Source organism: Typopeltis vanoorti, chromosome 1 (genome assembly GCF_054136105.1).
Source record: "Typopeltis vanoorti isolate ZY-2024b chromosome 1, IOZ_Tvanoo_1.0, whole genome shotgun sequence".
Lineage (NCBI taxonomy): Eukaryota > Metazoa > Arthropoda > Arachnida > Uropygi > Thelyphonidae > Typopeltis > Typopeltis vanoorti.
This window is the reverse complement of record NC_143549.1, coordinates 74,405,937-74,431,413: the sequence shown is the minus strand read 5'-3', so window position 1 is coordinate 74,431,413 and position 25,477 is coordinate 74,405,937. Positions and strand designations below refer to the sequence as shown.

At 35.9% G+C, this 25,477-nt stretch overlaps 1 protein-coding gene across 1 annotated transcript in view; it reads right to left on the bottom strand.

Moving 5' to 3' along the window:
* Window positions 1-25,477, bottom strand: part of LOC150110094 (uncharacterized) — a 119,046-nt gene that overhangs the window by 2,528 nt on the left and 91,041 nt on the right. The window contains exon 4 of the mRNA XM_090391359.1: window positions 7,014-9,616. Within this exon, the coding sequence (XP_090247485.1) occupies window positions 7,017-9,616 (2,600 nt within the window). The 3' untranslated portion in view covers window positions 7,014-7,016. The remainder of the gene's footprint in view (window positions 1-7,013; window positions 9,617-25,477) is intronic.

Sequence of the window (25,477 nt, the reverse complement as noted above, 5' to 3'; positions counted from 1 at the left end):
CCATGGTCTGATGATAATAATATCATTTTAACTCCATTTGAACCCTCTCCAAAGTTCTTCATCCTCTTCAAATCTCCTTGAATGGATCTAAGCATAGTAGTACAGATAGAATATGGTTTTATATGATAGACTCAACTCCCCCCTCACTTATTTCTGTTGGTCAATGTACTTCTCAGCATTGCAGCAGTCCTCCAGAGCAGTGATGAGCAACCCACGGCCCAAGGGCCACATGCAGCTCACAATAACCTTTTTATGTAGCTTGCAGTTCGTGCAAGCTACATAAAATTATTATTATTATTATACAGGTCTCCATGGAGTCAAAAGACTTATCGTGGGAGGTCCTTCCTAAGAAACACAAAGTCTATCAAGATTCATCGAGGGGAGAGGAGGAATTTTGGCAAAAAGAATGAAATCATTCTCTGATGGAGAAATAATAAAAGAATGTTTACTAGCAGTAGTAGATGTCGCTTTCCCTGATAAAATATATATGCATATTATTTCGAAAATCAGCTTGTCACAATTTACACTCACAAGGATTGATGATCTTTCGCAAAGTATTCAGGAAATTTTGCAGGTACATATTTCTAACTTATTATTATTATTATTATTAAACAAGACCTCATGGAGTCAAAGACTCATCTAGGAGGTCCTTTTATCTCACACACATCTCATCATACCGCGTCTTAAACACATTCAAACTCCTTGCAGACACCACACTCTCAGGCAAGGCATTCCAATCACTCACAACTCTGCATGAAAAAAACCTGCCTCTCACTCCCCTACTCACACCCTCTTTATACAGTTTCCAGGGTTGACCTCTGGTTCTCCCCTGATCTCCCACTATTCTCTGTAGAACTTCTCCACCATTGATCCTATAACAACCCCTTACCAACTTGTAGGTTTCTATCATATCTCCCCTCTTCCTTCTCTCCACTAGACTCTGCAAATTACATCTTTTCAATCTTTCCTCATACTCGACATTCCAGAGGTCAGAAACTACCTTAGTCAGTCACCTTTGGACCCTTTCCAACATATCTTCATCCTTCTGAAAACCAGGTGACCAAATCTGGGCACAATAGTCCATGTGTGGCCTAATCAAAGCCTTATACAATGGAACAAGAATCTCCCTACTTGTACACGTCAGTATCCTCCACATCATTCCCAGAAGTCTTTGTGTTGTCTTCACAATTTTGGCGATGTGCCCTCTAAATTTTAGATCCTTATCCACTATCACCCCCAGATCTCTTATTTCCTCTACTTCCAACAATATATTCTCACCAAGCATAAATTCTGCATCCCATCTTCGTTTTCCAAATTTTAAAACCTTACATTTTGCAACATTGAACTCACATCCCCATTTGCTTGCCCAATCACTCAATTTATTCAAGTCTTCTTGCAAAGCCACAACTTCTTCACTACTCTTTATGGTTCGTCCCAACTTTGCATCATCTGCAAACAACTGAATATCTCCATCCAAATCTTCGCCAATATCATTAATATACAAGTTAAATAGTAATGGCCCTAAAACAGGTCCCTGAGGCACTCCACTAGTGACTTTCCTTTTCCTGGATATTGCACCCCCATACACAACTTGTTGATACCTATCAGATAGCCAGTCTCCAATCCAATGCACTAATCTAATATCCAACCGCATCTGCTCTAGTTTGACTGTCAACTTATCATGAGGTACTCTATCAAAAGCTTTTGCGAAATCCAAGTATATTACTGTGTATCCTTCTCCTCTGTCCACGGAAGTAGTCACTTTTTTGTAATAAGTAAGTAGATTACTAAAACACGAACTCCCTTTAGCAAATCCATGCTGTCCATCAAAGATTATACCATTGTTGTCAACCCAACTCTGGATCCTATTTCTCACAAGCTTCTCCAACAACTTAACCACAACACCTGACACACAGAGATAGGCCTATAGTTTGATGCTTGAGTTCGATCACCTCCTTTATGAAGTGGCACAATCTTGCCCTCCTTCCACTCTTTAGGGACTTGATCGAGTGCAAGACTCGTATTAAAAAATATGTCAAGGCAGGTGTCAACTCTCTGGCACATTCCTTCAGAATACGCGGTGATATATTATCAAGTCCCACAGCCTTATTTACATCTAGTTTACTCAACTCCCCAAACACCTCTTGCTCACTTACAGTCAGTCTCTCCTCCCCATCATCAACTGCTCTTAATCTCTCCATGAAGTCACATTCACAAGATTGAAAGATCTTTATGAACTGCTCATTAAGTATCTCCACCACACATTCTGCAACAGCTGTCTTTATACCATTTCCTCCAATCAATGTCATCCTTCCATAATCATTCTTTCTTTTGCTGGCTACATATCGAAAGAACTCCCTAGGATTCTTTTTAGCTTCATTAGCTAACTGCTGTTCATACCTCTTTTTAGCTACTCTCACCAACCAAGTCACCCTCCTTGCCTGGTCTTTGTAGACCTCATGAAATTGGTTACTTCCACTTCTCTTATGCTGCCTCCACAATGCCCTTTTTCTCTGTATTGCATGCTTAATCTCTTTATTCATCCATCTCACACCTACCTTATTTAACCTTCTCACCCATGGTATACATTTAGACATTGCATCTACTAAATATTTTTTGAAAATCCCCCAAGCTGCATTGATCTGTTTTCCAGCTAACTCCTCATTCCATGCTACACCTGCAAGCTGTCTCCTGAGCTCTTCATAATCACCCCCCTTGTAGTTCCACATATACCCTTTTTTCACAGGGGTCCTTGCACTGCTGGCAACCACCCAAGTAATCACCTCATGGTCACTTTCACCAATTGGTGGATGATTTGATACCTCATTGATAATTACATCCTCCGATGAGATGACTATATCCAAGACCCTTAATCCTCTTGTGCCCTCTGTTACATACTGTCTGAGGTAGTTATCCCTCAAAAACTCAAGAAACTAATTTTCTTTACTTCTAGTTGCTATCTCTTCATTCCAATCTATATTGCCATAATTAAAATCACCCATAATGATCACCCTTTTCTTATTTGCTTGGCTTACTTGACTATACATTTCACTATCACCACCATCCACATTACCAGGTCTATAACAACATCCCACCAAGTATTTGATTCTATTCACCTCTATCTCACACCATATTGCCTCAAAACCACTGGCCCCATTTCCCTCTTGCATCTCTACCTTGTATGGACATAACTCTTTCTCTATCATCAATAGCACTCCCCCTCCCTTTTTACCCCTTAGAATGGATTTCTTTGGCTTTGGACGAAAGTTGTGATATTAGTGATACCGCACAACTTGCTGTCTTTTTGAGAGGAACAGATTCAAATTTTAACATCATGAAGAATTTGCATCTTTAGTTACAATGAAAGGAATTACCTACCAGAAAAGATATATACATGGAACTGAAAACAGTTCTTAATCAACATATCCCAATAGAAAAGATCATCAGTATAACAACAGATTGAGCTTGAGCCTTGTCTATATATATTTCATATGTATAGACAAGGCTGTCTATACATATGAAATCATGATTATTATCCAGAGACATAAAAAGATTAACAAGTCCAAAATAATTATTTCTAACTGGATTTTGATTCAGTTATTCTTGGAGATGAAAGACAACCTGTTTCCAGAATTTAATGACAAAGATTGAATGTACAACTTTGCATTTTGCATTGACATTATTCAATGTTTGAACGAATTAAATGTAAATCTTCAAGGACAGAACAAACTTATTAATGAAATTTTCAATATCAGGTTTTATCCTTTATCCAAGTGTCAGCAAACAAAGTTTGAACTGAAGTACTTTCAGGACTGGGGAAACTCGTGGTAAAGGTGGTATAAGTTCTCCTCACTTTCCTTAGTATCTCCCATAATGCAAAGCACATCTGCTTGTGGACATGTATAATGCTATGCATTAAGGAAAGGGTCACTACCCAGACCGGTTTCGACCTTTATTGAGGTCTCATCAGTGGCAGCCAAACCCAGAGGTGGTGACACTAAGGCAGAAGTAATGGAGAAGTCATCTTTACCTATACGAGTTGCCAAAGGGTGTCACACTCTATTATTAAAATTCTCTGGAGAACTTATACCACCTTTACCACGAGTTGCCCCAGTTCTGAAGGTACTTCAGGTGCAAACTTTTTTGCTAACACTTGGATAAAGGATAAAACCTAATATTTAATTAGTAGCATAGTCAAATCTATCATAAACTTATCTCTAATCCAGAGAATTTTAATCCAAAAAATCCAAAAAAAATGGCAGTATATACCTTTCCCTCATCAACTGCTCTTGTCACTTTATTATAAAAGACAATCGCATTACTAAAGCAAGAGCATCCCCTTAACAAATCCATGTTGATTCTTACAGATAACATTACCCTCATCTAGCCAACATTGTATATAGTCCCTCACTAATTTCTCCAAGATTTAACAACTACTGATGACACACAAACTGGTCTAATACACAAAGATTATTGAAGAAAAAATGAAACAGTTTGAGAACAAGAATCAAACCTTGGAGATTCAGTGGCAAGCCTTGAAGAACGTCCTGATTGACTCAGCTAGAGAGGCATGTGGTGAAGTTGTCTGCAAGGATAGAAAAATTAGAACTCCATGGTGGAAACAGCAAGTTAAAGAGGCAGTGAAGGAAAAGAAGAAAGCATATCAAAAGTTCCTGACAAATAAGTCAGCTTGTGCTCTTAGAGAATATAGAGACAAATCCAAGAATGCTAAACACTGTGTAAAACTAGCTAAACAAAAGTCATGGGAGGACTTTGGCAAGAATATATAAAATAAATATCAAGAAGTGGCAAAATATTCGGGAGGTTGTTGAAGAAGTTTAGGAATGGAGGAAACAGTTCTGTAAAAGGAGTTAGAGATGATAAAGGTGACATGAAAACGGAAGAAAAAGATATCTTTGAAGTATGGAGTAATTACTTTGAAAAACTGCTAAATGAAACAAGCAGTGATGACAGCACAGTGGTAAAAAACACTGACCAGGCATGCAGTCAGGAATACATATCCATACTTGAAGTACAAAAAGCCATCAAAGGCTTGAAATGCGGAAAGGCAGCAGGAGTAGATGATATTCGACCAGAAATGCTGAAGTATGGTAGTATAAAAATCTTACAGTGGCTGCACTGCATAGTTCAGAAAGCCTGGACAGAGGTACAAATTCCTGATGATTGGAGTAGAGCACTCATTGTACCCATATATAAAAAAGGGAAATAAAACTGAATGTGAGAATTACAGAGGTATTTCCCTACTGAGTGTTCCTGGCAAGATCTATGCAAGTATACTTGAGAAACGATCGAGAAGAATTGTGGAAATAAAGCTGGGTGAAGAACAATCTGGATTCAGGCCAAATAGAGGCAGTCAGGATCAGATCTTCACTTTATGACAAATAGACGAGAAAGCATGGGAATATAACAAAGATCTGTATTTAAGTTTTGTTGATTTTGGAAAAGGCATATGACAAGGTGCCAAGAGAGAAGCTATACAATACACTACAGTTATATGGTTTCAATGGGGCATTATATCAAGCAATTCTTAGTCTTTATTTGAGTTGTAAGTCAGCAGTTAGAATTGAAGGAAGTACAAAAAGATGGTTTAATGTTAAATCTGGTGTGAGACAAGGATGTACATTATCCCCTCTGTTATTCATTATCTATATGGATCACATTATGAAGGAAAGTGGTATTAAACATGATATCAAAATTGGAGATGTTAATGTCAGGTCTTTGCTTTATGCGGATGATGTTATACTTCTAAATAAATCCGCTACAAGTCTGCAAGATTCTCTGACTAAATTGAATAACTGTTGTAATAGATATGGTATGAAGGTCAGCAATAAAAAGACAAAGACAATGAAAATAGGCAGAATCATTGAAAATGTCAACTGTGTTGTGAATGGAGAACCTGTGGAACAAGTAAAACATTTCAGCTACTTGGGCACGATTTTTAGTGAAGATGGTAAATTCAATATAGAAATAGACAACAGAATCAGCAAAGCTGGTATGGTGGGAAGTCAATTGAATAAATTCATGTGGAATAAGAGCGAAATTAGTTGGAACACTCAATTAGCTGTATACAAGACAGTGTTCAAACCAGTTTTAACTTATGGATCTGAGAGCTGGGTCAGAAGTTAAACACTTGACCAAAGACTATAGACCGCAGATATGAGAGTCCTGAGAAAGATTAGAGGTGTGAACAGATGGCTTCAATGGCAATATCATATTAAAAACGAGGATATTAGGAAAGAACTTGACATTGTCAGCATCCCGGAATGTTAGCAGAGCTAATCTCAGGTGGTATGGTCACTTAAATAGAATGGGAGAGAAAAGATTAGCAAAACAAGTGTTCTCTGCCAGGTTGGTAGGAAAACAACCAGAGGAAGACCAAGATATAGGAGGATTGATACGTTACAAAGTGCCTTAGACGATAGAAATATAAGATCTGATAATGTTGGAGTCTTGAAAAGCAACAGAGTGATTTGGAAGAAAATTGTAGATAGGAAGTTAGTAATGATGTAATTTTTTCATGTAGTACTATCATATCCTGTACACCCCTTGAGGGTACATGGCAGGAATATGATGATGATTTATTATTTTATTATTATGTGACACCTCCAGGGTGTCCAAGGACTCATCGAGGGAGAGTGTGCCAACAGCATCGAATGATTGGAACCGTTCCAACTGCTAACAGTGCTCAAACTAGCTTAACTTTTTGTGAGCCATTAATAGCAAAGGCTCTGCCAATCGACCAACCTTTGCTGGCAACCTTCTGCCTCTTTGATATTGCCCCACCATACACAACTCTCTGATACCTATCAGACAGGAATCCTGAATCCAATTAGACTAAGCTGACATCTAAAATTAGACACTTCCAGTCTGCTACCGCCCTTATGACATGGCACTATCTTACCTTCCTTCCATTCCTTGGGTACCTTTCCCACACCATAATACTAATGTTAGTGAAATAAGGAAAAAAAAATAAAAATGACTGATTAGCTTACCTTTCAGTTATCAAGAGATGGCATATTATTATTTTCATATTCTTTTAGTATCTTGATAAGTGCATCAAAGCACTTCATGTTGCTGTCACTGTAAAAATGATCACTTTCTTGTTTGTCATAACTAACTGAAGAATTATTACACCCTGAAGGATGGCTGCTGTGAATTCCATTTCTCTTATTGCATAAAAGAGTATTATTGATAGCAGTTCCTTCTGCTATATTACTGAAGGAAGATACAGAGTTTGTGATACTAGGCAAACTTAACTGCTGCTTTTGAATACTGTTTTGTGATGATTCCTTTAAAATGCTACCATTAAAATTTCTTACTGGGTCATGAATAGGACTAAATGCTTGTGCAACATTTTCTGGCAAAAGTGATGAAAAATCAAGTGGGTAAAATTGTTCTTTTGCAATGGGCAATAGCTCATTAAAAACATCAGAGCTATGCTGTGCAGTTCCTTTTATCACATCATTTTTATGTGTGCATGAATATGAAGATGAAGCCAAATTCTTTTGAGAATTTTCTATACTGAAGGTAGATTCAAAGTTAATAGTATCTGGTAAACCTGACTGATAATGAACAATATTTTGTGAATAATCATATGTGCCTGGACTAAATACTGTTTCAATACCATTAGTATCGGAATTAAGTTCTGAATAAGATGATGATAAATCATTGATCAGTTTAAACAATTCCATTTCAGTATCCAAAGATTCCTTAGTGACTTTATGAGAAAATGCATTCTCAGTATCATTCAATGAAATCATTTCAGCCCCAATTAAATCATTATTATTGGATGTTGCATTTCTATTTCTACAAGAAACAGAAAAATCATACAGTGCCGTTTTGTTTACCATACTGCTTTCAAGAGTGCATGATTCAAAATTTTTCTTGGCACATTTCATACTGAAGCTAGATTTAAAGTCAGTAGTGGTACTTTGACATAACTGCTGATTCTCAATGTTTTCTAAGTAATCACATGTGGCAGGACTAAACACTGAATCATGATTTACCTGATCAGTGATAACTTTTTGTGCATTTTTTGGAAAATATGATGAAAAGTTATTCACTGGTCCAAACTGTTCCATTGTAATATCCAGTGTATCATTAGTGACTTGGTCAAGATATATATTCTCAGTGTCATCTGATGAAACAGTTGTTGTATTTCTGTCATTGTAAGAAACAGAAAAACTGTTATAACTAAATACTGTCTCATTTATATTAGTATCGGGAAATTTAGGTGCATCAGAGCTAAATTTTTGTGAAACTGCTTTTGGAAAAGATGATGAGAAGTCACTGATTGGTCCAAACTGTTCCATTGTAATGTCCAGTGTATCATTAGGAACTGTTTTGATACAAATACTGTTGGTATCACCTGATGAAATACCCCCAATCAAATTATGAGTCCTTGCATTTTTGTCATCGTATAAAACATTATATGCTGCAGTATTTTTCTCTGTAACCATTTTTTCCATAATTTGGAGATTGATTCCATGATTAGTAGATGTTTTACAATGAACATTATCAGAACATCTCTCTAAAACGGTTCCTTTATTGAAGTTTATTGCAGTAGTGTAACTTTGTGAACAAGCATCATCAAGTTCCACTCGTGGTGTATCGACTACCTCCATTTCATCATTGATAGAAACATTATTACTTTCTGGTTCCTCAAAAGGATTAGAGTCACTAAATTTTCTTTTGTGAGAATCTGGTTCCTCAAAAGGATTAGAATCGCTAAATTTTCTTTTGTGAGAACCTCTTGATGAAATGACTGCATGCAAATTAGTAACATATGTTCCATCTTTCTCTCTGAATGAAGCATTATTAGAATTTGCAGAACTATGAGCAGCAATTTCAGCTGCAGCACTTTTTCTTTTTTCTATAACTTGGGGATGATAATCTACTTCAGTATTATCTGATGTTTGGCAGCCAACACTTGCAGAACTTCTATCTTTAAATGTAGTTTCAAAGCTACTGGTGTTCAGTGAAACTGGTGAGTCAAAATTATTACCAGTAAAATCTGATGATTTTAAATTTCCTTCAGGATTAGAATTTTTTGATGTGGTAGAAGTATATTCCACATTCTTACATAAGATTGGAATACTTATTTGCCCACTCATTTTGATAGTGGAAATGTCTGCAACACATACAGGTAACACTAATCCTGGTGAAACATTTTTAATTAAATATTGTTGATTAGTCTCATCTGTCTTCACTTGAGATGGCGCTGAGCTTTCATTTTGGCATATAATGTTTATAAATTGGAATCCATTAATATTTTGCTGTGAAGATCTAGAACTATGTGATGAACCAGAAGAATGGTTTATTTCCACAGAAACAGGTAAACTACAATGATCATTTGTACTGTTAATTCCAGAAAGATCTGCTGTATTATTTAATGTTTCAGAAGACAAAATTCCATACTTTTTATTTAAATATGTGAATACTTTTGATTCAGTACTCATCTTAGACTTGTAAGTACAAATCCATAACTCTGCATCTGCAAGGGTTAATGGACTTTTTGGAATGACTTCTACTTGACTGGTCCGATACATATTATTTGGGGTTTTTTTCCTTTCTGTTTTAGTAAGTAAGAAAAGATCTGCAAGAAATAACATATATTGAAAATATTTAATAAATATTATTCACTTTTTGCAAAACAGTTAAAAACTAGAAGTAATAAAGCATTTTTTTCATATTTATGAATACTCAAGATTTAGAACAAATTAAATAATAAAGAAACACGTAAAAACCACAGTAATATCTTTAATTAGTAAAAGGACAAATATTTCGTACTAAAATTAATAGTACATCTTCAGTGTCTGTTACAGTAATACGAATGGAATACAAGCAAAAACGTTTGGTGGATCGCCAAATACAATTGTTCCAGCATGCTAGGAAATAATAGAAAATAACAAATTTAATCTATTAAGATAAATGGTTTTTTACATAAGATAAAAGTCTCCCAGATCTTTGAGAGAGAATGGCAGTCATTTTGGTCGATGTAAGATAGTTCCACAACTTTCTTTGAATAAGCATCCACATTTGAATCTGCATCTATGGAGGAGAACAGCTTTATCCCACTGGACACTATGAGTAGAGTCAATACTGTGCTGTGCCAGACCAGACTTCAGAGGTTTGTTATAATCAATATAATATTGATGTTCTTTTATTCTTTTTTCCAAAGAACGGCCAGTTTGTCCAAAATAAGAGACATTGCATTCGCAAGGTATTTGGTAAACGCCAGTCAAAGATAGAGAAGACAGTTTATCCTTTGTAGAAGGTAATAAAGAAGAAATTTTGTTGATAGGAATATATGTTGGAATCAATTGATACTTTTTTCAAAATTCTACCTATAGGTTCCGAGATTCCTGGAATGTACGGAATAGGAATTCTGCGGACTGTTGAAGAAACTGTAGGTATTGGAACATAAGAGTCAAGTATCTGTTGGATTTGATTGGAGTTGTAATCATTTGATTCCATTAACTTTTTAATGATGGTAAGTTCTTGTTGTAAGATTATTAGGGAAGAGCAAACTTTATGTGCTCTATGAATTAGAGATTAAGAATGCCAAATTTTTGAGACGTGTGGTGCGCAGACTTTTTGTGAATGTATCTACCAGTAAATGTGGGTTTTCGAAAGACGCTTGTAGATAAGGTACCAGAAGACGTTCTAGTAAGGAAGATGTCCAAAAATGGCAAAGTACCATTTTAAAAATAAAAATAAAATTGATTTTGAATAATATAAGCACGTAAACACAAGAAAGATATTTAATTAACCAAATATTTCAGTCTGGAAATAGCAGACCATCTTTAGTGGCACTACAAGAAGAGTTTTAAAAAAAATACAAGGTGGAATACTAACAATAGATCATTTAAAAATAGAATAATCCAACCAACAGACAACTAAAGAAATTATTTTTTTTTTTGTTGAAGAAGTCATCAGTTTAGATAGAGACACAATTGAAAGACTTAAAACTCATTTTGCAAGACCTCCTAGATTTTATGATCTTCCTAAAATACATAAGATTGACTTTCCTCTTTGTCCAATAGTAGATTGCATTGATTCTTCTCCTACTTACCATATAGCCAAATATCTAGCTAAATTATTGAAATCTCACATAGGCAACTCTAGTTCCTTTCTAAAAACTCCTCAGATTTCTTAGAAAAATTGAAAAATGTCTCATTGAAACCTACAGATCTTATGGTGAGCTTTGATATAGAATCTTTATATACAAATGTACCTCTCAAAGAGACTTTAAAATTACTTGCTGGCATCTTTCCAGAAGACATAAAACTATTCGATTTCATAATACACTCTGGACATTTCTTATGTCAAAACAAATTTTACAACCAAGTAGAAGGAACGGCCATGGGAATTTATTTAGATTTATTTATTTTATTTTATTAAGTAAATTTATTTTATTTACTTTTATTTAGAACATCTAGAAAAAGTCCTCTTCTCATCTATTTTCCCTCAACCATCCTTTTGGGTAAGATATATAGATGAGATCTTTACTGTATGGCCGCAAAACAAAGACTCCTTATCTTCTTTTTTAAACAGTATCAGTTCCTTACAACATCGTATAAAGTTTACTATGGAAATGGAAGAAAACAACCAGTTATCTTTTTTAGACGTTCTCCTCATCCGGTCACCTTCAAATACCCTTACAACTACAGTTTAAATGAGTTCCAATTCCATACATCTCCGGGATTTCAGAACCTATCGCAAGAATTCTGAAGAAATATGAGTTTACAGGAAACCAACGTTCACAGGTCGTTATATTCTTAAAGAATCAGCCCATCATCCTTGTCAAAAAACAGGAATCATAAAATGTCTAATCAGAAGAGCCAAAACTAATTGTTCTACTTCTAATTTTCTACAGAAAGAACTTTCTACTGTCCAACAACACATGAAACTCGATGGTTTTCCGAAAAGAGTACTCAACATCGTCTCGATTCTTATAATCCACCACAAAACAACAAAGATTCGATACATAGAGTTCCAATTCCATACATCTCCGGGATTTCAGAACCTATCGCAAGAATTCTGAAGAAATATGAGTTAACAGCTAAGTATTCACCTATTAACAAATTATCTTCCCATTTTCTTTCTCCTAAAGACAAACGCTCAACTATGTCTCTTCCTGGAGTTTATCAAAATCCCTGCGACTGTGATCTCTCCTATTTTGGACAAACTGGACGTCTCTTGAAAAAAGAATCCAAGAACATCAATCCTCAATTCATCACAACAAACCTGAAAAATCTGAATTGGCTCAGCATGGGATTGAAACCAACCACAACATCCTTTGGTCAAAAACTCGCCTCTTACATAGATCCCGTTACAAATTTGAACGTTTATTCAAAGAAAGCATAGAAGCCTTACTCCATCGTCCTAACCTGAATCGGAATGACTGTATATCTATATCAAAAATCTGGAAAAGTCTAATCAGGATAACTCATTAATTCATATTAATTTTATGTTATTTAATATTATTAATTAATATCTTTATTTCAATCATGTCTCTGTTTAAAAATATTCCCTTTAATACTTAGTGATATAACATCATGCAGCTTGTTCTATTTTTAAATGATCTATTGTTAGTATTCCTTGTATTTTTTTTTTAAAAACTGTTCTTTTAGTGCCACTGAAGATGGTCTGCTATTTCCAGACCGAGATATTTGGTTAATTAAATATCTTTCTTGTGTTTACGTGCTTATATTATTCAGTCTTTATGTCACAAGTATCGTTAAAACATCAAAATTAATTTTAAAAATCAATTCTATATCAGTTCTCGAAGAAGACATTTCAGCTGCTCTTAATGAAGATTTTTTATTATTATTATTATTATTGTTCCGGGAAACTCCAAGGAGTCGACAGACTCATCGAGGGAGGCCCTAACATCATGTCAAGAACAACTATTCAACATTCACACAGTATCTATCATACCCTGCCTTGAACTCATTCACGGTCGTAGCACCCACAACAGACTCTGGAAGCTTATTCCACTCATTTACCACTCTCCAAGTAAAGAACCTAGCTCTAACACCCTTGTCAACCACGCTCTTGCCCAGCTTCCATGCATGGCCCCTAGTCCTCCCACCACCAGTCATATTTTCAAAAATATCTTCTGGATCAATCTTATAAAAACCCTTCAGTAATTTGAATGTCTCAATCATATCACCCCTCCTTCGCCTATCGTCCAATTTCTGCAACCCACAAATCTTCAACCTATTCTCATAAGGTTCATTCCACAGACCTGCTATCATCTTGGTCACTCGTCTCTGGACCCTCTCCACTTCCTGTCCATCACGAAGAAACCCTGGTGCCCATAGCTGGGCACAGAAGTCCAGATGGGGTCTTATCAAGGCTCGATACAGAGGAACAACAACTTGTTCATCTCTGCATGTTAAAAGTATTTTTCAGAAGCCAAGTGATTTGGTGAGCTGTTTTAGTTACTTTTGCAATGTGCCCCCTAAACTTCAACTCCCTATCCACCAACACTCCCAAATCCCTGGCCTCATCAATCTCCTGGAGTATGATTCCACCAATGCGATATACTGCTGCTATTCTTTTCACCCCAAAGTGCATAACCTTACACTTTGCCACATTAAATTGACATCCATTTTTCCTAGCCCAGTCCTCCAAACTATCCAAATCATCCTGTAAAATTTTGACATCTTGTGCACTCACAATTGCTCTACCCAACTTTGCATCATCAGCAAACAAGTGAACATTAATTTATTGGATATTGTTCTTCGCTTATCAAAACAACCCGCATCCCAGTCTTATGAGAGAAATTTTCAAAATCTTATGCAAAAATACAATTCTTTATATATAACAAGCAAAAAAAAACCCTTATCTCTGACAGTACGTCTACAAATAAATGGATTGTAAACATTTCCGATTGCCTGTTATCCAATGCTGAAACCAGTGCTTTAGCAAAGGGCCTTGATTTTGCTGTTATTCCTTCACGCATTCCTTATCTTGATTTCTTATATAATATAGAACGCAATCTATCAGGACTTCCTAGCGAAGATGCCAACAAACTACGTTTTGAAGTTGCGACTTATTCAAAAGCAAATTACCTCCATGCAATTTATCAAATGCTGAAATCAAAGGTCTAACTTCTTTAAGAAAAGATAATACAATATCCATTTCTAAGGCCGATAAAGGAAAAGCTATTGTAATCATGAATAAGACTGACTATGAGACAAAAGTATCCAGCCTATTAGAAGACAGCACGACCTACCAAGAGATCACACGTAATCCTACTAATTCACAAATTAAACAACTAAATAAATTACTTGATGAGGTTATAAGTTGGGATCATAACTACGTGGATAAAATACGCACCTACTTTGGAAGAACTCCTCGTCTATACGGACTCCCTAAAATCCATAAAGAAGGCTGTCCTGTACGACCTATCATAAATTGCATTGATTCTCCAACTTATCGGATTGCAAAAGTATTATCGCGTTCCTTAAGTGCTCTCACTGGTCATTCCAGATCCTATATAAAAAACTCAACAGATTTTCTTGAAAAACTCAAGGATATTAAAATTACAGATTCTGAAATGTTAGTCAGTTTTGACATCATTTCTCTGTTCACCAATATTCCATTAACTGACACAGTCAATTCTTTATATGAAGATTACCCTCCAGATATTGCAAGGATATTCGAATATATCATCAACTCAGGGTATTTCAGATGGAAAAACAAAATCTACAAACAAACTGAAGGTACTGCCATGGGTAGCCCTCTGTCTCTACATTTGGCAAACTACTATTTGAAACAATTTGAAGATATTATGTTCTCATCCATTCATCCTCAACCATCTCTTTGGTACCTTTATGTCGATGATGTTTTTGCTGGTTTGGCCACACACTGAAGATGAACTTTCCACTTTTCTACAATGGATAAATAACCTTCACCTACGCATCCAATTCACTATGGAAAAAGAAAACTCTGGTACTTTCCATTTTTGGACATCCTCCTTACTAGAACATCTTCTGGTACCTAATCTACAAGAGCCTTTCGAAAACCCACATTTACTGGCAGATACATTCACAAAAAGTCTGCGCACCACACATCTCAAAAATTTTGCATTCTTAAATCTCTAATTCATAGAGCACATAAAGTTTGCTCTTTCCCAAAAATCTTACAACAAGAACTTTCCATCATTAAAAAGTTAATGAAATCAAATGATTACAACTCCAATCAAATCCAACAGATACTTGACTCTTATGTTCCAATACTTGCAGTTTCTTCAACAGTCTGCAGAGTTCCTATTCCGTACATTCCAGGAATCTCAGAACCTATAGGCAGAATTCTGAAAAAGTATCAATTGATTCCAACATATATTCCTATCAACAAAATTTCTTCTTTATTAACCTTCTACAAAGGATAAACTGTCTTCTCCATCTTTGGCTGGCATTTACCAAATAACTTGTGAATGTGATGTCTCTTATTTTGGACAAACTGGCCGTTCTTTGGAAAAAAGAATAAAAGAACATCAATATTATATTGATTATAACAAATCAATGTTATAATCAATAGTCTGGTCTTGTGCAGCACAGTATTGACTCTACTCATAGTGTCCAGTGGGATAAAGCTGTTCTCCTCCATAGATGCAGATTCAAATATGAACACTTATTCAAAGAAAGTTGTGAAACTATCTTACACCGACCGAATTTAAATAGAAATGACTGTCTTTCTCTCTCAAAGATCTGGGAGACTTTTATCTTATGTAAAAATCCATTTATCTTAATAGATTAAATTTGTTATTTTCTATTATTTCCTAGCACGCTGTAACAATTGTGTTTTAATAGGTGATCCACCGAAAATTTTTGCTTGTATTCCATTCCTATTACTGTAACAGACACTGAAGATGTACTATTAATTTTAGTATGAAATATTTGTCCTTTTACTAATTAAAGATATTACTGTGGTTTTTACATGTTTCTTTATTATTTAATTTACTATGCCACAGGTTCCTCTTAAAATCAAGATTTAGAACTTTTTTTATTTATCTATTCTATGCAAAATCTATTAAATATGGTTATCTTATTTATACCATAGTATTATTTTCAGGACTCCACTCCACCCTGCTCTCAACAAAGTTACAAAATTCTGTTATAGCTTATCATTATATTAGAATTTATGGAATCAAACTACCATTTTGAGATTAAAAAAAATTTTAATAATTTTAAAATTATTTTCTATATTTCAACATTTATGTTAAGTGCTTCAGGAAAGATCACATAGATACACTACATTAAAAAAACAGATACACAACTACTGTGACTATACTGTCAAATACCATTAACTTGCCTTGCATTGGCTGATTTAAATTTTTTTTTTTTTTTTTAAATAACAATCATAAATACATTGCATGAACCATCCACTTATTAAACCTACTAATTATTATTATACTAAGACCCCATGGAGTCAGACTCATCTAGTAGGTCCCTTTTCTCATATGCACAGATCCTCATTCTATGCCTAAATCACATTCAAATTCTCTGCAGACCCCACACTCTCAGGCAATGCATTCAGATCATTCACAACTCTCCATGAAAAAAAATCTGCTTCTAATTCTCTTGCTCACATCCTCTTATACAACTTCCAGGGATGACCTCTTGTTCTCCCACCAATTTATGAAAAACCTCTTCATTGTTAATCCTATAATAATCTCTTACTAACCTGTATGTCTCTATCATATCACCCCACTTCCTCCAATCCACTAGACTCTGCAAATTGCTTTGTCACAACCTTTCTTCATATTCAATGTTCCAAGGATTACATTATTTTGGTCAATTGCCTCTGGATTCTCTCCAACATCTATTCATCCATTTGAAAACTAAGTGATCAAATCTGTGCACAGTAGTTCAATATGTGGCCTAATCAGAGTCTAATATAATGGAACCAGCATCTACTTGCTTGTGCAAGTCAGTGTCTTCTGGCAGGCCACAACATCTGCTCTACTCTTCATAGTTAGTCCCAACTTTGCACCATCTGAAAACAGCTGTATATCCCCCATTCAAATCTTCCCCAATATCATTAACATACAGGTTAAATAGCAATGTCATAACCAACCCCAAGTCACAACATTAGTGACTTTCTTCTTCTGGGATATTGCTTCCCATACCTATCAGACTTGATACCTATCAGACAGCCAATGTACAATGTAATGCACTAGCCTAATATCCAATCCAATCTGCTCTAGTTTGATTATTAATTTATCATGAGGTAATCTATCAAAAGCCTTTGCAAAGTCTAAATATACTATTGTATATCCATCTCCCACATCTTGCTGTCACCTTATTGTAATAAGTATATGTAGATTACATGACCTCCCTTTAGCAAATCCGTGCTATCCATCAGAGATAATACCATCATTGTCAACCCAATACTGGATCCTGATTCTCAACATTTTAACCATAACACCTGACATATAAATTGGTCTGTAATTTGATGCTTGAATTTTTTTACCTCCTTTATGAAGTGGCACAATCTTGCCTTCCTTCCACTCCTTTGAAACTTGACCCAAAGTAAGACATATATATATATATATATATATATATATATATATATATTATATATATATATATATATCAAACAAATATGTCAAAGCAGGTGTCAACTCCTTATCACATTCCTTCAACATATGTGGTGATATATCATCAAGTTCCACAGCCTTATTAATATCAAGTTTACTTAATTCTCATATACCTCTTCCTCAATCACAGTCAACCTCTCCTTCTCATCCAATGCTCTCACATTCACAAGCATGAAAGACCTTGATGAACTGCTCATTAAATATCTCAACTATATCCTTCGTAGCAGTTGTCTTTATACTATTTTCTCCAATCAGTGCCATCCTATAATAATCATTCTTATTTTTGCTGGCTATATATCTATCGAAAGAACTCCTGAGAATTTTTTTTTGGTATCATTAGCTACCTGCTGCTCACACTGAATTTTTTCTACTCTTACCAATTAAGTCACTCCTTGCGTATTCTTTCTATTCATGGAACTAATTATTACCACTCCTTTTATGTTGCTTTCACAATGCCCTTTTATCTCTGTATTGCATGCTAAATCTCATCATTCATCCATTTCACACCTGCCTAATTTAAACTTTTGATCTTTGGAATACATTTAGACATTGCCTCTACTAGATAGTTCTTGAATATCACCCAAGCAACATTGATCTCCTTTCCATTCAATTCCTCATTTCGCTATACAGCTCCAAGCTGTCTCCAGAGTTTCTCATAATCACCAGCCTTGTAGTTCCACATATACCTTTCCTCACAGGCGTCCTCATATGGCATAGCAACCACCCAGGTAATCACTTCATTTCACTCTCACTAACTGAAGGAGATTTCACATCTCATTTACAGTAACATCCTCTGATGAGTTAATCAAATCTAAACCCTCAATCCTTGTGTTCTCTCTCTCTATTACATGCTGCCTGAGGTAGTTGTCCCTCAAAAACTCAAGAAACTCATTTTCTTTACTTCCAGTTGCTATCTTGTCATCCCAATCTATATTGGCATAATTAAAGTTACTCATAATGATCACCTTTTTTCCCATTTGCTTGGATAATTTCCTTATATTTCTATCATCAAAAGCACACCGCTTCCCTTTTTATTCTTTCTATCTTCACGAAAGAGATCAAGGTATGATAGATACTGTGAATGTTGAATAGTTGTTCTTGACATGATGTTGGGGCCTCCCTCGATGAGTCTGTCGACTCTTTCGAGTTTCCCGGAACAATAATAATAATTTCTTTCCATCTCTCTTCATGACGCGGGTAACTTTTATCTAGTCTCTTTCAACTAAAGGCAAGTTTGCCAGTCTCATATGAGGTAGAGGGTTTTTCAAGCAGAAACTCAGATTTTTTTGTCCTTCAGAACAGACAAACCAGCCCCCACAAACACATACGGATTTACAGTCATAATATATATATATATATATACCTAAATCCTCATTAGGAGAACTCTCTTGCCCTAAAAGGAATGAGAGCTCCTGGAGTCTTGAACTTCTCAACAATCCCCCCCCCCCCCAACCCCCCAAAGATAAGGTGGTTAGTTCTATGCCTCCCAAGTGTCCTATGTCTGTAGATGCATGTGTTCATGGGATATGAAAAAGCAGAGTTTCTGGAAAAAAAAAAAAAAAAACCTACCTCCATATGAGACTGGCTAATTCACCTTTAGTTGAAAGAGACAAGATAAAGGTTACTCACGTCTTCAATGGGAATCGAACCAAGGTCTTTCTGACCAAAGGGGGGTTCCATCTATACTGACTGAGCCACAGAGTTTCCCTTGTTAATTCTGCGCCTTATAAGAAATAATAAAAAATAAAAATAGTTTTCATATTGACCTTTCATTATTGATATAAACTTATCAAATTTCCAGTAGCTAAAGCTGATGTGATCTTCATAATTTTTTATAAAGCTGAATTAGTGTGAGATTAATGTTATTGTATGGGGTGAGCTTCTCTGGAAGAATGACAGAGTGGTATGCTGGCTGTGATTCTAGAACAGTGCTAATGTGGATAAAATAATGCTGAGTAGACAGAATTATTTGAGATTTATATATACATATGATATAATTGATTTACTCAGCTGAGAGACATTTTTTTGAAATAGATTAAATGACTATAAGCTGAGAGAAAAAAATAGAAACGCTATTTTAATTAAGACTTCATGCCCAATAACGAAGATAGATACACAGAACAGCTTCAAATGTTAATACATTAACGTTTTAATATATAGATTTTTTTTTTCTTTTGCAATGCTTGTTGGTAGTTCCCTCGTTATACACCTGAATAAGTCTTCTAAGAAGACAAAACTAGTAGTGCAGTTTACTTAATTAAAATAGTGTTTTTATTTTTTATCTCTTGGCTTATAGTCATTTAATCTATTTTAAATATATATACATACATACCTGACCCCGACACAAATATATCTATAATCTACACACAAAAGATCATGTAAGACCCATAGCATAAGAGTAAGAAGAAAAAGAAATCTGTTGACATTTTGAACAGCTCAAGTTCTTTGGGACATGAGGGAGGCTGTTCCAGAGAACAGAGGTACACGGAATGAAAGATGAGGCAGAGAAGTTGGTTCAGCAAGTTCAGAGATCAGTAAATGGGTGATGATGAGCAGCTGCTGTTATTCTTAGTGTTTGAAAGAAAGTGGAAGAATGATAGCAACCAGTTTAGCAGAGCGCTGTCCATGAAAGCATCTACTGAATATGCCTAAGGTGTAAACTGAATGTCTCTAAGAGAGAGAGAGAGAGAGAGAGAGAGAGAGACTGGAGTGCATCTTGTGGCAGAGGGATCATCAAACCATATTGCTCTCTTCTGGATAATGTCAAGTAATCTTATAAATTCCATGCAACTCCGGGACTTTTCCTTGATCATCAATGCAGGAATTGGAAGAGTGATTTGATGTTACTATCATTATCATTGCTCGTCTACTTAACTCGTAATTGTCAAAACGAGGCAGCACACACACTATCCTCCCATTGACACTTTTCCTCTTCACAATATCTAATAATGTTCTTAAATCTTTTCCTACCCAATTTATACTACCTCTCAGGTCATTCGTACCCACCATAACTATCATCTTGTCTGCCCTCTCTTTATTGCTAAAGCCACTCTTTCTATTGTCCCATCAGCCAAGCACTCCTCATGCATACCACTCTCCATACCCTTAATCATAGAATCACCATATATCTTACCACTCTTAACTTCATTCAAGTCCACACTCATGGACTCATTCTCTACGCTATTCAGCATGACTCTCCCAGCTTCATTACTCAATGCTCTATTACTTATCCCCCCCCAACTCTCACTATATCTCGTTTCTTCTAGGCCATTTGTGGTTTTATTTTGTTGATTCCCAATCACTCCCATACTATTTATTACTGCATCATTCACCAAAGACTCACCCATATGTAATCCTGTTCTAGTTACTTCAGCTAAAGTAATCTCTATGTCCTAATTTCTCTGTTTAACACATTAAACTCAGCTAACTTCCAGTATCTCCTTACCGAGCACTTCCACTTCCTCATGAAGAAGATGAAGGTCATTTTTCATTTTCATGAATTCCTGCCGAAGTTCTTCCGCTACGGTCCCAATGTCAGCTTCCATTCCTAAACCCTCCAGCCTATCCCGACACCTCTCACATACGTCGACATTTTCGTTCTTCTCATTTAGCCAGACCGACCACAGATCACACGACCACACAGATCTAATGACCACAAATTTCTTGTGAATGTGATGAAATATCATATCTGGAAAGTGCGAAAAAAATCCCAGATACAGGATGAAAACAGAATCTACGCGAGAGCAAAAGTGGTTTCTACTTTTACTTGAAAAGGGTGGCGCCAGTGTCCTTGGTAAATGTGGCGGTCGTGTTTAGCTAGTCTAGAAAATGTGTTTTTAAAGTTAAATATAGTGTGGCTTTTTGTCACAAATTGTGCTGCAGTTGTGTATCAGTTAGATACAAGTGTCCTTCAGTGGTGTTATTGTTTGGAACTGTGTTGTATATAGTGTTTTCACTGCCGTTTATCACTGTTTCAACGTGTAAAGATGGCGTCCAACAAAAAACGTACGTCAGCGGCGCGCAGGACTTCTACTTCTACACGAAAGACTGGCTCAGCATTAGATTTTTCGTAATGGATGCGTTGCGGAAACTGCTACATGTATGCGCCGAAAAATGTGAAGGATCTGTGGTCGGTTGCAAGAATGTGCAAAAAAAGAGGTCTGGAATTTGTTGATGTTTGGAGTGTGTTTGAAGGAAAAAGGCAGTTGTATGCTAGAGATGGACTGCATCTTAACATGGAAGGACATAAGCGATTGAAGAAGTTATTGTTTTCTGAACAAGTTGAAGTTATTGGGCAGGGAAACTAATAATGAAAAGGTTGAGTGTAAGAGAGAGAAACTTTAGCACTGATTGTATATTTATTGATCCTTATAAACAGAATAAATTGCAGAAGAGAGGGGATAAAAATTGGCATAGGACTACGGAAGTTAGTGACTTATATATTAGTTCTAAAGCCGGTACAAGATCTAGAGGGAATCTGCAATTTTTGTATACCAATGCTAGAAGCATTCGAAATAAGAGAGAAGAATTTTTGGCATTAGTCAATGAAATCTCACCAAAAGTTGTAGGCATTAGTGAAACTTGGCTGTCAGCAGAAGATGTGGTCACTGGAGTTCATTTGAGGTGGTCTGGTGTGAAATAGTGACCAAATATACAGTTGGATGCTGCTATAGACCAGGGAGTACAGGAGGAGATATTGAATTCATGCATCAGCAAATTAGTGCAATGAGTGAAGGCTTAGTGATTATTATGGGGGATTTTAATTATGGTGATATCGATTGGAAGGAGGAAATATCATGTAGCAAAAAGGAAATGGAGTTCATACATCTTCTATGAGATAATTACTTGAAACAGCACATAACTGAAGGGACACGTGGTGTGAGAGTGTTGGACCTGGTTATTGGTTCAGAGGTTATATGCATAAGTAAGGTGTCCTCGTTACCTCCAATTGATGAAAGCAATCATGTGGTATTGACTTGGGAGGTTGCAAAATCTGTGGATTTTTCTGTTAAGAAGGGGTATATACAGAACTACAGGTTAGGCAATTATAACAAGCTTCGGAGTGAGCTTGCAGCCATCCCATGGCAGAACATATTGCAAGGGAAAGATATTAGCAGTGCTTGGGATAAAATCAGCGGGTATTTGAGGAAAGCAATATCAGATTGTGTCCCCATGGTCAGGAGGTCAAACAAGGCAGGCATTAGATGGATGAGCAGTAGTATCAAGCTTGATCTGCAAAAAAAGAAAATGTTATGGAGAATTTACAAGGAGAAAGGTGATCAGGACACCCATGAGTAGTACAAGGCTCAAGCTAGGAAGGTTACCAGCATAGTAAGAAAAGCTAAATCAGATTATGAGAAGACCTTAGCCAAAGAGATCAAGGGTAATCCCAAAGAGTTCTTCCGCTATGTAGCAAGTAAGAGGAAGAATGACTTCGGAAGGATATCTTTAGTGGGTGCTGATGGTATTGAGGTGACAAAATCAGATGTAATAGTCGAGTTACTGAGTGATCACTTTTCAAAAGTCTATCACCCAAGTGAGGATATCTCTATACCTGTAGCAATACCTAATGTGAGAATTGAAGCTAAAGAATCAGAGGTATTAAATATATTGCAAAATTTAAATGCAAACATTCACAATGCAGTTGATATTTTCAATGTTTCTCCTATTTTCATGGCCTTTGTCTTGTTATTGCTTATTTTCATACCAAATTTATTACAATAGTTATTCAATTTACTCAGGGAATCTTGAAGACTTGTACTGGATTTATTTAAAAGTATAACATCATCTGCATAAAGTAAAGAGCTGAAATTAACAAAACTAATTCTAATATCAGGTTTAATGCATCTTTCCTTCATAATGTGATCCATATAGATAATGAATAACAGATGGGATAATGTACATCCTTGCCTGACACCAGATTTAATATAAAACCATCTTCATGTACTTCCTTCAATTCTAATTGCTGACTTACAACTCAAATAAAGACTAAGTACTGCTTGATATAATGCCACATTGACACCATATAACTATAGCATTTTGAATAGCTTTTCTACTGGCACCGTGCCTTTTGCAGTTCTAGAAAACTTAAATACAGATCTTTGTTATATCCCCGCGATTTCTCAACTATTTGTCGTAAATTGAAAACCTGATCCGGTGCAACAACCTATATTTGGTCTCAATCCAACTTGCTCTTCACCAAACTTCCCTTCCACAATATTTCTCAACCATTTCTCAAGTATACTTGCATAAAAAATCTTACCAGGAACACTCAATAGGGAAATACCTCTGTAATTCTCACATTGTTTCATTTCCCTTTTTATGTATATGGGTACCATGAGAGATGCTCCAATCATCTGGAATTCATCCCTTTGTCCAGGCCTTCTGAACTATGCAGAGCAGTCACTGCGAAACTTTTATATCTCCATACTTGAGCATTTCTGGTCAAATATCATCTCCTGCTGCCTTTCCACATTTCAGGTTTTTGATGGCTTCTTCTACTTCACGTATGGATATTATTCCTGATTGCATGCTGGTCAGTGTTTTTTTTTTACAACTGTGCTTCACTGATTGTTTCATTTAGCAATTTTTTGAAATCATTGCTCCACACATCAAGGGTATCTTTTTCTCCAGTTTTCATATCACCTTTATAATCTCTAATTGCTTTTACAGCACTCTTTCCTCCATTTCTGAGATTTTTCAACAGCCTCCAGAATATTCTGCCAACTTCCAAAAATTATTTCCTATGTTCTTGTTAAAGTCTCTCCAGGAATTTTGTTTAGCTCGTTTTACTTACACAGCATTTAGCTTTCTTACATTGTCTTTGTATTCTCTAAGAGCACAAGCTAATTTATTTCCCAGGAATTTTTCGAAATGCATTCTTCTTTTCCTTCACTCAGCTTTAACTTCCAGTGTCCAACATGGAGTTCTGATTTTTCTATCCTTGCAGACAACCTCACCACATGCCTCTCTAGATGAATCAGTCAATATTTTCTTCATGGATTGCCACCAGATCTCCAAAGTTTGGTTCCTGTTCTCAACCTCTTTCATTTTTATAAAATAATGTCTCTGTATTTTATGTCTATTTACAGTTAACATCTGAGAGCTGCTCAACTTTTATTCGCTTTAAAACTTCATCATCAACAAATTCCTGACATATACCCTCAAGGGGTGTACAGGATATGATAGTACTACATGAAAAATTTACATCATTACTAACTTCCTATCTACAATTTTCCTCCAAATCAGTCTGTTACTTGTCAAGATTCCAACATTATCAGATCTTATATTTCTATCGTCAAAGGCACTCTGTACTATCAATCCACCTATATCTTGATCTTCCGGTCGTTTTCCTGCCAACCTGGCAGAGAACACTTGTTTTGCTAATCTTTCCTCTCCCATTCTATTTAACTGACCATACCACCTGAGATTAGCTCTGCTAACGCATTCCTGGATGCTGACAATGTCAAGTTCTTTCCTAATATCCTCATTTTTAATATGATATTGCCATTGATGCCATCTGTTCACGCCTCTAATCTTTCTCAGGACTCTCATATCTGCGGTCTCTAGTCTCTGGTCAAGTGTTTTACTTCTGACCTAGCTCTCAGATCCATAAGTTAAAACTGGTTTGAACACTGTCTTGTATACAGCTAATTTAGTGTTCTAACTAATTTCTCTCTTATTCCATATGAATTTATTCAATTGACTTCCTACCATACCAGCTTTGATGATTCTGTTGTCTATTTCCATATTTAATTTACTATCTTCACTAAAAATCGTGCCTAAGTAGCTGAAATGTTTTACTTGTTCCACAGGTTCTCCATTCACAACACAGTTGACATT